At 43.5% G+C, this 12,865-nt stretch overlaps 1 protein-coding gene across 1 annotated transcript in view; it reads right to left on the bottom strand.

Annotated features, from left to right (window-relative positions):
* The window catches only part of RAD50 (DNA repair-recombination protein (RAD50)), a 143,837-nt gene that overhangs the window by 107,583 nt on the left and 23,389 nt on the right, over positions 1 to 12,865 (bottom strand). The window contains exons 5-12 of the mRNA XM_087401273.1: positions 7,554 to 7,668; positions 7,212 to 7,440; positions 6,572 to 6,750; positions 6,249 to 6,416; positions 6,063 to 6,167; positions 5,870 to 5,971; positions 5,533 to 5,744; positions 5,322 to 5,414 (exon numbers count right to left, since the gene is read on the bottom strand). Coding sequence (XP_087257399.1) covers positions 5,322 to 5,414; positions 5,533 to 5,744; positions 5,870 to 5,971; positions 6,063 to 6,167; positions 6,249 to 6,416; positions 6,572 to 6,750; positions 7,212 to 7,440; positions 7,554 to 7,668 — 1,203 coding nt within the window. The remainder of the gene's footprint in view (positions 1 to 5,321; positions 5,415 to 5,532; positions 5,745 to 5,869; positions 5,972 to 6,062; positions 6,168 to 6,248; positions 6,417 to 6,571; positions 6,751 to 7,211; positions 7,441 to 7,553; positions 7,669 to 12,865) is intronic.

Here is a 12,865-nt window from a genome sequence, read left to right as displayed (position 1 = left end):
AATCATCTATAGCCAAGGTCTAATATTTGGGTGAAAGAATCGTTTTAATACTGACCAGTTTGTTGAGAATATGTTTCAGCTTATTAAGCAGGTTACTATAAAGAGATTTCAGCAACTTGGTATTCAGAAGAGGATTCTAAGCATGAAGAGATACCAAAGAGGCACTGCACTGGCACTTCTGCATTTTGAATATTCAGCATCAAGAGGAACCAGAACTTGAAGATGCAATTTAAGTTTTGATTCAGAAAAGATCGTGTACTACCAAGAGAAGACTAGGTGTTGCACAAGATGCCCCCGCCACGCATGCTCTTGTATAGAGCAAGGATGTTCCTGGGACTTCTAAGATTAAGAATAAACCCAATAAACCTGTTCCAATTGTCTAGGATAAAGGAAAGGCTAAGGTTACTCATGCCTCCAATGGTAATTCTCAAATGCCCCCTTTAGCTCAAGCAAAAGCAAGGGTAAATTCCTCTTATGATGGCTGGCAATCTTCGAGAAAATATCTTAGGTAGAAGGCCACTTCCATCTCGTACATGGACGGGTGCTTCCTCCAATGGGCACTCTTGCTAAAAACTTTGGTTTGGATAGCACATGGGCTATAGTGATTGCAAGCCGTACTCTATTTTTGAAAGATGAAGTGGCCCTCTTATTGCCTGGCTCTCAGCATCATGCTTTGGATCCTGGGGTGGACATACAGTCCTAATCACTTTTTTAGTGCTTTGGTTTGTAGATACTTGTAAATATGTAAATATGCTGCCAAAACTACATTGTTTGACATATAATGTACAAGAATTGTGTGATTTGCGCAAATGGACGATTATATGGGCACATGTCAACAGAATGCAGCCTCATATAATGGCTTTGCTGGAGCATAACCAGCATGGTTATGCAGGCTAGACGGGGCACTTTTCAGGATATGAAATTTTCTGTGCAGGTGAGAAGTCCTGAAAACATGATCTTTAGCCGGTTGTGGCTTTTTAATGACCGAGCTGGTCGTCGGATAATTGTGCAATGCCTTGTGCACAGATAAATGTTGAATTTGCCTTGATCTGTGCTCCACAATTCTCTCATAGAAGAGCCTTGATATGGCGGGACATGCTGAATTATCCTTGGAGGCAAAAAGCATTTATGGAGATTTTAATAGTGCACACAGCCAAGAGACAACACATCAGGTCATACAATGGACACAATTACTCTCTCAATTCGGTCTACTAGACCTCTGGAAAGAGACTCAGCCCTTGGTTCACAGTGCAACATAATGCACAGTCTGCTTATCAAGCCCGTTTAAATTGCTGGTATCTGTTGAATGCACATGCTTTCACTTGCAAGATGTGGGCTGACCATGCTTTCCCCCATTCGGAACATGCTCCCCTCTGGCTACAGCTGTCTCTTTAGGAATTACAGCAGGACAGGTTGCCAGATAAGAGACTGCTCTCTTGGTAAACAATAGTTATTTGCAGCATGGGCGATATCAAAATATGGTCAGAGATGTGATTGCTCCTCTTTGGACGCATTGTAACATTGATGCTAACTATGTATGGACAGCTTTTGTCATCCGTATGCAGCATGCCATTCGTGATTATGGCAAGAATTGTATGTGTGCTCTCAAAGAGGACGTAGCTAAAGCTAAAAATACATGTCAAGAATGGACATACGGTAGTCATTTTGGAGAATTAGAGGCTGCTTGCCTATGTCCAGGTCGCGCACTTTCTTCAATGCAATGACCAATGAAAAGTTCAGAAATGGGAAAGCCGGGCCAGATGGGGGCTTTCTCTAATAAAGGCTGCGCTCCTCAAAGCAGTTTTTTAAGAACCTACATTATAAAAGGCAATTTGCTAATATTTGCCAGATTAAAACTTCAAATGGTATTTGAACTAGTTCTAGAGCTCAGCTTGCTGAGGCTTGTGTTTCTCACATTTTTCTCAACATTTTGGGCAGGTTGATTCTCCATCACATGATGTGATATCAACTCGGCATGAACTCCTTCAATATGTCAGTCCAATCCTTTCCTCGCAACAAGCTATGTAGCTTGAATTACAATTCACGCAGAGAGACTTAAATGATGCCATTCGAGCATGTGGGAAATGGAAAAGTCCAGCATGGACTGGTCTCACGGTGGAATCCTATTTCGGCACAACAAGGATGTTGTCTCAGTCTGTTGTTCTAGCCATTGCTACTCATCCCATGCTACAATACATGGATCATTTGGTAGATGCAGATGCCTTGCATGGTCAGGAGATACATGGCAACAGACCCTTGATTGTGCAGGCTTATGCTGATGATTCCTTTTTCTTAGCCCACAATACTGAAAGGGATCTCTCATGCCTCATGCGTGCTTTATCATTAAATGGTCAAGCTGCTGGGGCTGCATGTCAATTTACAGAAATTTAAACTTTTGCCTCTCCACGAGAAGGCTTGGCTTCGTTTATTATGGAAGGGAGACATTGTTTCACCCAACCAACTGGTACAGCATCTTGGTTACCCTTTGGGGTGGACGGTTAGTCGCCGTCAACAAATGGACTGGGTGCTTGACATACTTAAGAAGAAACTGGAATACTGAAAACTGACAACGTGGCAATTGCACGCCAGCTACCGCATAGTTCAATCAATTCTAGTTAGTTTTATTTGCCTTTGACGATGTTTGCCAAGCAACGCATATCTTCTTTTATGTCTACCATCATGGAGCTTTTTTGTAGGTCACACTTTCGTTGGAAAGCTCTCAAGCTGCTTTCGATGGATCATCTCAGTCCACCTAAAATGCACGAAGGACTAAATATCCTTAATATTCACTTGCATATTCTTGCTCACAAGGGAAACATGATGCTGCAATTCATGCAAGGTGATCAGCTATGCAGGGTGATGTTGCATATTCTTGCTCACAAGGAAAAAATGATTCTTGCATATTCATGCAAAGTGATCAGCCATGGATTTTTCATGATGTGACACTTGATTATGCACTTGTCTTGTTCAGCTTTTGGTCACTGGCAGCCCACTCAATGGGACCCTTCTTAGGTAACATTGAAGGCAGAGTAAAGGGATGCCCTTTTGTTTCTAGTTTGCTTGCTGATTGGAAGCACATACTCTTCCCATCTTAAATGGAATGGCAGGGATACTCTAGCAGGTAACTCTTTGCATGCTGAGAGTCTTTGATATCAAAGGCATTCACACCTCCTTTGGCTGTCAAAGGCATTCACACCTCCTTTGGCTTTACAAGAACCTTGCCGCTTTTATTTTATTTCATCCAAAGGTATCTGCCATGTGTTAATGCAGCTAAGCATGGTCATGTCTTTTCCTACAGCTGTGAGGTAACATGCTTTGGGACAGCATTATAGGTCTCTATGGTACTTATTATCAAAGATGCTTTGGGACAGCATTATAGGTTTCTATGGTACTTATTATCAAAGATGCTCCTCTGTCTTGAGATCCTTGATTGCCTCAAAGACTGGGTTCTTCAATCGGATGATCGTGTTTGCCGCACATTGTCGTTGGCTGATATCACCGTGGGTTTCGCTTTACGAATCGCATCTCGACTATGAGACGCACCTTTCGATGGTAGCGAAAAAGTTCCCCTCAGCAAAAGTTTTTCTTATGGCAGGTTATGCTTGGGGTTCTTCCCTTTGGACAGATTTTAGCTCGTCGTCGTATTGTTCTTGCCACTTTTCAATGATGTATGTCTCCTAAGGAGTCTATGCCTCATCTATGCATTGCCCAGAATCTCATGATTTCTTGCTTCTTGTACAGCAGCAACTCCAAGCTTGTTTCCCCAGTGCTTTCTTTGGCAAAAATTTCCAGCTGTTAGGTTTTCATGCTGTGAGGCACACCATGATGTGCTTTTTTATTGAGTTCATTACTAGGTGCTTTGGACCCTATGGAGGGACCGCAATCACGGGTCTTTCGTGATTCCCCTCTGGCTAAATATCAGTTCTTCGGAGCATCTCTACGCCAATCATTTAAAGATTGCCTCTAATGACATCTTCAGAAGTTGTCCCTTTCTTTGGGACTATTCTTTGTAATATAATGACAAATGGATTTCAGCAAAAAAAAAGTGTTTGTGTGTGAGTTTACATCTATATTTATACTTACATGAAGACCTATGATGATTTTTTTTTAAATATTAACGGGCCCCAAGGGTGGGAGGTCACATCACCTTCAACTAGATGATTCCCCTTCAGAGATTACACATCGGGGCTCTCTTTGCAGTAGACCACCATACTAGGGTATAATCCATTTGTTTGCAACATTAAACCTTGACAGCATCGGCATCAACATTGAGCTAACTTGAATACTAAGATATAGTCCCGCCATGCCAATATAGTGGATTTTTGTTGAGGCTAGAGTGAGGGTGTGGGACATCCCTAGCAAAAATTAAGAAATTAGACTGCCAATAGTTCTGCATGCATTAGACAAGATGTACACCATCCTGTGACCAGCACTAATCCCATACTGTTGCTTGGGCACACACAAAGAAGCTGCTTCATCTCTTTCTTCTTCAGTCTTACATTAACTAGGCCAACTCACTGGCATGGGCAAAAAGACACGAGTGAAGTCAGCCAACGACACTACCAAAGGAACAGCTATCTCGGAACAAATCTAGAGGGGCAGCTTTGGATTTGACTCAAATATCAAAGGTCCCACGTCCTAACCTAGGAGGCAGTGACCTAGCTATTAAAAATTGTGCTGAAGAGGAAGCATGCTAAGCTTTAGCTATGATTCTATAAAAAGATCCATGGTATTAATAGTATGATCTAGGTAGGCCTCACTTGGAGTCTGCTCCTTACTCGCATTGGATGCTTCTAAGCAGAGATTCTGGGCAGCCTCGTGGCCTGGCATCCTCAAACATTTGAGAGTACACTCGACGATTTTCCAAAGTCGCAGATTCACATCAGCAGCCATGCCTCTACAAATGAAAATAAATTCATTCCTTCATTTGGGTAAACACAGGCAGTAATCCTTCCATCATAGCCTTGCACCAAATTATGCATGACTGTCTGAAGAGATGTACAGTCAGATTACCCATACATGCAAACAGAAAGCAAGAAAAAGAAGGGGGCTTCTCAGGGGAAATCAATGCAAGAGGGAAATTTTCATATACAATGCAAGAAGATTTTTAAATTTTTACTCGAAAAGTATCTTCCCAAATTCATTAAAGTTTGACGGAAACTAAAGAAGAAAATGGCAGTGGCTAAGCCACACAATTTGATGTATATATGGCCTTTAGCAACCCACTTATGTTTGTTTAACCACTTCTATTTTCTTAACTTTAAACTCTTAGTAATGCTGCACAAAAACCTGCAAACCTACTGAAAAAGCTTAATCATGACCTTAGCACATCACCAATGTCTTTCCTCAGATTTTCAACCCCTGGCAATCGGCCTTTGAGAATCTTCTTAATATTCTCTTTGTTGTCGTCCATACTGTAGCAAAGATATCAGGAAACTATGTAAGTTATAATCAACACAATAAACCCAAAACTAATCATCTTAAAATTTGATATATTGCAGATTTCAGAAACAGAGGTTGAAAAATGCCAACATTCTTTTGAGCTTCCTTTCCTTCTCAGCAAGCTCCTCTCGCTTTAAATCAAGCTGTACTCTATCAACTGATTCTTTAGCTATTCCATCCTTTTCACGATGAAGGGTTTTGATCCTTTGCTCCAACCGATAAATTTCTACTTTCAAATTTTCGATTTCTGATTCAAAATCCCTCTCATTAAACTTATTGCTTTGCTTGTTGACTTCATCCTCCTGCAACATCCGTCACTACATGCTCAGTTTAAGCCTTAACAAGTTTGTTGATAAAGGAAAGGATCCTTGACAAAGACAACTCTCTGAACAACTGAGCCATGTAATCTCAAAGAAAATGGGACTACCATCTGTTTCTCCTTTTCATCCAGTCCAGCAACATCATAATTGACATGAGAAAGAGCTTCAAGCTCAGCATCAATCTCCTCAATACGTTTTACATTTTCTTCCTGCAGTGAAGCATATTAAAAATTCATTTCAAAGTTTTGATGAGAGTTTTTGGGACAGAAAGTAAGAACTTCAAGATCTTTTGGGCCTCACTTGATTATTGCGCTTTGCTTCAAGTTGGCCTTGCATCTCACTGAGTCTTTTACTATTCACCTCAATCAGCTTCCACACTTTTGAAACTTCAGCCTCACCTGCACACTGCAATAAAGAGCCATTGTGAGGTTGTCTAAATAAAGCAATCGCATTTAGATCCTATCAAGTGCCTGATAAAAGTCCCACCTTCTTCTCATCTACATCCCTGACTAACTCTTTCAACCGCTGCTCTGCCCGGCTCATCAATTGAATTGCTGCTTCATAAGTCAAAGGAAGTCCCACAGTTCCAAGATTGTAGTCAGCAAATAAACTCTGAATCTTCCCATCACGTTCTCTTTCCACTAACCTGTATGCCTGCATAAGCAGCAGGACATATACACTAAAATAAGGTACCCAGCTCAACCTAAGCTATATCACCTAGCTCTAAAATTAGGTATATAACCCAGCTAAACATATAATACTCAGAATTTTCCTATGAGTACTGAGCTTCTGAAGGGTAAGTCCAATACATCAGCCTCAGCCTGTTGTTTGCCTATGTTCACGCATTCTTGATTATACTTCCTATTGAAGATGTCTATTTGTGTTGTAAGATCTGTCAGATCCCTTTCCCCTTTACTGAGCTTGATCTTCAAAGCCCCAAGATTTTGTTCAAATTTAGCTTGCCACTCCGCAAGTTCTTCATCAGTATCTGTGGAATGCACATATTTTCAGAAAGATTAATCTTGTTTGGAGCCACTCACAAACAAAATAAAGTACACAGGAAAAACCTGACTCACAATCTTATACCTAGATGCATCCAAGAATATTCCCAAACTCATCCTTTAAAAACACAACATAGTGCAGTTTCAATCTCATGATAGTCACTCACAAGGTTGAAAACCATAAACTCCATCATGCATAGCAGGGACTAGCTACTATGACATCCCCACTGACGTCATTAGCGCCCAACAATGGGTGTAGACCATAGTATAAAAATATGCTCTCACACATACAAATCCACACACCCACACATACTTGAGCATCCATTTATACAAAGTCTTCGTACTGAGTTTCTGTCAGCACTCCGGAGGTGAAGGGCAGACTCAGCCATGACTCACAATCTTATCATGGAAGATGATTCCTGAAGAATTCTGTAAATGAAATGCTAACCTTCGTTTTCTTCAGCAAGCTTAGCATACTGCTGTTCTTGAAGTTCGAACAAAGTACTTCTTTTGGTATCCAACAAGCGAACCTCTTCATGCAGTTTTCTCAAATCTTTGATTGTTCTATCAAGTGTGTTAATCCTATATTGGATCTCTGATATGGTCTTTTCAAGCTTCTGGTTTTGAGATTTCAAGTTGTTTGAGCTCCCAGTGTCACGATCAATGCACTCTTGAAGCTGAAAGCAAATTTAAACCAGCCACTTGAAAGTCTGTGCAAAATGAAATGCAAAAACTTAAATACCTAATGCAAAACACCAAATGGATGTGAAAGTTTGATAACATATAGTACCTTATATGCAGCATCTCGCAATGTTTGCAAATTCTCCAATTTTAGCTTGTGCATCTTAATTTCTTGAGCTTGCTCCTTGTGAAGTTTTTTAATCACTTCTAAGGCTTTTGTGTACCTGATGAATTCAACAGAAGACCACTTTGATTAGTTTCTGATACATGTTCAATGTAAAACAAAGTTATGTGTGTCATTCCATCTGAAGATCAACTTCAAAGAGCCAAACTGCCAACCATATCAAAGGAAAAGGTGGAATGATGGTTATTCACAACAGCTTACATAGACAACATCAATATCTTACCATGAATACTAAGATGCATGCATGAAAAATGACCCACAGAGGCTCATACAAGCAGGGACGGAATGGATGGAGTGGATATATCTAGATGAATGCAGGAACATGCCCAAACTCATCCTCTAAAAACACAACATAGTGCAGTTTCAAGGCACTCATAAGGTTGAAAACCATAAACTCCATCACGCATAGCAAGGACTAGCTACTATGACATCCCCACTGATGTCATCAGTGCCCAACAGTGGGTGTAGACCATAGTATAAGCATATGCTCTCACACACACAAATCCACACACCCACACATACTTGAGCATCCATTTATACAAAGTCTTCATACTGAGTTTCTATTGGCACTGCGGAGTGAAGGGAAGACTCAACCATGATGAAGAATGGAGTGTGGCTTCTGAAATCCAATACCTCCACATGGATCCTAAGATGCATGAAAACAGATCCCCACAAAGCAATGGAAAAATGAGAGACACGAGCTCGTACAGAGCTGCATGGATGGAGTGTGGGGAATAGATACTCCGAAATTTCAGACAATGGCATGGCAATAACAGAGACAAATTATAAACAAGTTGTGGCAAGACCCAAAGAAGAAGATGGCTTCCTAAGAGATCAACCCCCTGTTGATCTATGGGAAATGGATATATCGAGATATACCTTGAAGAGGGCATCCCCATCTTCTAAAGGTGAAACTCTTGAAGCTCGAAGCTCCACCTCGAGGATCCTTTGAATGGCCATTGGACAGTCCATTTGACAGACTGACAAGTCAGTTTGACCAACCACAAAGATCAAGCCACAATCTATACAAATCAGTTCCTGCATATCACACAGGGTGGCTTCATTCAGACAAGACTACATAGAGATATATCTCACGCCAAGCAAATATCCATGGGCCAGCTCAAGGTATCTTCTCATAACTAGATTGAATCAGGAAAAGGAGCAATCCTATGACAAAAGCACTCTACAAAAGCACCACCCACCATACCTCCTCTTGATCTGAACAACTATTGCCCAGTCATTATTAGCCATGTAACGGCAAGCTTTGCAAGGCAGTACTTGAGATAAATACCAATGATAATTTATAGAACAAAATAGAGCTTGAGGGCATGCAAGGTTTGATCAAAACTACTCTATAATAGACCACATTTTAGAGTGATCATTGAGGAATCCAAGACAGGACATTGCATTGTTATGTCCATAATTGGACTAACTAGCACCTAACCAAGAGTGGACAGTCCAGAGTCAAGGCCAAGCTAACCAATGATCTTGGATTGGACCTAGGTTAAAAACATAGTTTAACCTAGGATTTGTATTCACCTACTAGAGCTAGCATGGATGAGGTTTAGACACGTACATTAGGCTAGTCTAAGAACGGCATCCAGAATTGGCAAAGCTCGCTAGAGAAAAGTTGACTTTAAGTAAAGCAAAGCTACTTTACGCATTAAGCCTAAAGCTATGGCCAATTGCTAAAGATAGCCATAGGTAGGCCTATAAGAATGAGCCAGTGGCTCAATATTTGGGGTAGCTAGGGGAAGGAGCATGTGGTATGAGACACATGTTCTAACCTTGAGGCTCGCCACCATCCCACAGTCGAGGGTGGCTCGACATATTGAGCCTACAACTGGGAGGTGAGCTACTAGCTTGAACCCCTATAGGTTGTTATGCGGGATTGTCCCACAGTATTCGGGACTCTAACTTGGAGTTGTAGCCCACCAGAATCTGACATTTACTAGACCTGGTTCATTTGTATCAAAGCCAACTTTGAGCAAGTAGAGTCCTGCTTGGAAAAAGTGCAAATTCTCTCTAGTGTTCTTATCCTGGTGAAAGAAGCACATGTTAGTAGCAGAGACAGATAGAAAAGGATTGAGACCCTTTGCTTGTGGTGGAGACTTTGGAGCAGCATAGGCTAACTTCGAATTATAGCCTTGAGGCAGTTAAATATGCTTTGGATAACATAGCCAGTGAGATGAACTCTCAGCTTGCAATATGGAGTTCGGCAAGCACCTTATTGTAGGAGCTTCCCAATCCATGGCATTGAACTCAAACTCTTCACTTGGACATAGACAAAGACCTTATTTACAATTGTAGGACAAGAGTACTCAGGCTGAGCTATACACAAGGAATGACTCAAAAAGCTGAACTATAGGGAACTTGATGCCATGGGCACCTCAATCCACAAGGAAGATGCTCGCATAATCACAAGTTCATCCCACATTACTTGCATGCACTAGATCTCTAGAAAAAGAGGGAATTTCAATGCGAAAAATGTGCTCCAAATAAACAAATCTCATATTTAAACCCCCCTTCCACCTGTGCTCCCTTGGTTATGGAGCCCTCGGTGCAATTGCAGCCCCTCTTGCTTGGATGGATGAGATTCTTGGGGCTGGAGAGAGGAAAAGTGATGCACAAAGGAGAGAGAAAGCCTTAGAGTGGAGTAATGGCATGGAGAGAGAGTGTTGTTGCTGCTCCCAAACAAGGCGAAGAGAAAGAGGTACTGCTGCTGCTCCAGAGGTGAAGAAAGGGAAAGATTTCTGCAGAAAGAGAAGCCTGAAACTGTAGAGAGAGAAAGTGGCTGCTGTAGAGAGATATTCTGTCCAAGGAGAGATAAAACTGCTGGACCACCAAGAGGGCCTGAGAGGAGGGCTGGCTGCACCAAGATGGGGAAGGGAGGAGGGCTGCTGCACCAAGGAGGGAGGAGGGACAGAAATGGGACGTGGGATATGTGTGGAATGAGGGAAGAGAGGCCCTTCTTATATAGGCCCAGCCCACCATCTGCCCAAGAGGTTGGGCTGGCCCAATTTGGCATCTTTTTCAGCCCACCAAATGTTAAGTCTGATCCCTACAATTGTCCTCATATTTCCAAGTGCAGCTTGCCACCGTGTGGAAACAAGCTGCCTAGTGCCCTGAGAGGCCTTCATGTTGGAAAGGTCACCTCCCCATCTGTAAGCCCCCAAATGAGGAGAGCATGGGGGAGGGAGACCTGGGGCAGGATGTGCCCAAGAGAGAAGAAAGAGAGGGGGCTGCCACATGGGCAGCACCTCACATCAAAGACCATGGAAAGTACCCAGAGCTAGGATGGATCTGCAGCAGCAAAAGGCCAAGCAGTAGCCAGCACAAGGGACCCAGAATAGGAGGCGATCACATGGCGCTGACATCTGCAGGGTGTACGGCTCTGTACACTACTCGAGAAGAGCCTGGCAGAGGCGCAATGATGGCAGGATGTGCAGTATGGATAAGCGCAGATGTGGAGCAGGTTTTGGGACTCTTTGGAGGCCCTGGTTTAGGGCTGGAGAGTGGGCACCCAGGTTTCCAGAGGCAGCAGCAAGGAGGGCTGCAAGGGACTGACCCTAGGGGGCATATTTATAGCCCACACAGGTTGGCCAGGCAGGCTTATATAGGGGGCCCTTGCCTAGATTGGAGGGCCAAAGGCCCTAGAAGTGTGGGGCCAAAAGCCCCGGGTTGTGAGCCCTTAAAGGGCTGGACCAGCCACAGTCTGGTCGGCCAGATTAGGGCAGGCTGGTCGGTTTTTTGACAGGCCCCTAGGCCTATAAAAGGAGAGGCTTCATGCCTCACAATTCATCCAGCAAGTCAGCAAACATAGGAGCAGCAGGAGCAGCAGAAGTCTGATCTTTGGGCCTACATCCAGGAGGCAAAGCAGGGCCACAGTTGCTGCAGACTGAGCTCACTTGGGGCTGAAGCCTAGGCTGCCTACTAGGGCAGCAAGGTGCTGAGATCTTTGGACAGAAAGTCTACTTACGCTCGAGGTGAGCACGCGGGCTCGAGTCTAGAGATAGCCAGCAGATAGGAGAAGGACCTTGTGGTTTGATCAGAGGACCACACCATTGGTGGGACTCTGGATCTATCTATTTTGTATTGTGTCCATAGTTTTGGACGGAAATATATTATTTTGGTGGTTTCTCTATCTGGCTGGTTCATTGTCTATTGATGAGTCTGCACATCTATTTTATGCACAGAAGTTAAGAAGCGCAGAGATTCCACACCCCACACCGCACACTGTGTGAGCTCCTGGGCATTACTATCAGTCTTCCGCTGTGCGTACCCTCTGTTGGGTTATTTCTAACACTTCATTCTCAAAGGAGCTGAAGAATCCACAAGGACCGCTGAGGCCATTGGCGAGAGGAGTACCGAAGTATTGGGATGAGTTAGTGACCCTGAAATGAGAGAGCTATGCCTTGCATGGGGGAAAGATCAAAGACCATCTGTCACGAGGGCGTGATTTCTGGCGCATGCATGTTGGCCTGATGTGGGTAGGACCCCGGGAAAACAAGGGGCGAGGTCAAGGGTTACTCGATGTGCTAGAACCCCTAGCATTTGTGCCTTGGGGGCAAATGATAGGTCTAGGGCCAAGAGGGGCCCAAAGAACCTTAGGCTTTTAAGTTGGTCATTGGTGGGCTTTTAAAAAGGTCCCATTAGAGGGGGCCTAGGGGCAATTGAGGGGCCCTTGGGGGCAACCCAAGGCATGGGCTGCCACATGGTAAGCCCATGCAGCCCCCTTTTGGAAAGGAAGGCCTTGAGCAAAAATTTGGACGGGAAAAAGGAGCGCAGGGAGAATCACTGAAGGAAGGAGGCGTCACGGACGTTGGCGCCTACACGGAGAGAATGCTTACAAACCGTACGACAGTACAAAAGGGGAATCGGTGCATTAAATGCTGCTGGTACAGTGACGTACGGAACCTTGAGAGCTGCTGAGTACGGGGCTGTATGGACAGTCCATACGGGTGGTTTTATTGCAGGCTATACGGGTACGTACAAACCATACGGAAGCATTGCTGCCATGTTGTACGGTCACCTACGACTTGTACAAGACCATTAATGATGGCTATACGTGTATGTACGGAACAGTACGAACGATCAACGTGGGCTGTACGGTTCTGAACGGCAGCTTGTGCATGAGAAGTACAGGGGTTCAGGCTGCTTAATCGCCATTGATTCCTAAGTGCTGGCTTCGTGATTGTATGGACTGTACGACAGTCAATTTCTTGTAAGTTTTAAAG

The sequence above is a fragment of the Dipteris shenzhenensis genome, chromosome 30 (genome assembly GCF_047967505.1).
Source record: "Dipteris shenzhenensis isolate YYH24624 ecotype China chromosome 30, Dip_SZ_1.0, whole genome shotgun sequence".
Lineage (NCBI taxonomy): Eukaryota > Viridiplantae > Streptophyta > Polypodiopsida > Gleicheniales > Dipteridaceae > Dipteris > Dipteris shenzhenensis.
This window is presented reverse-complemented; position numbering and strand designations above follow the sequence as displayed.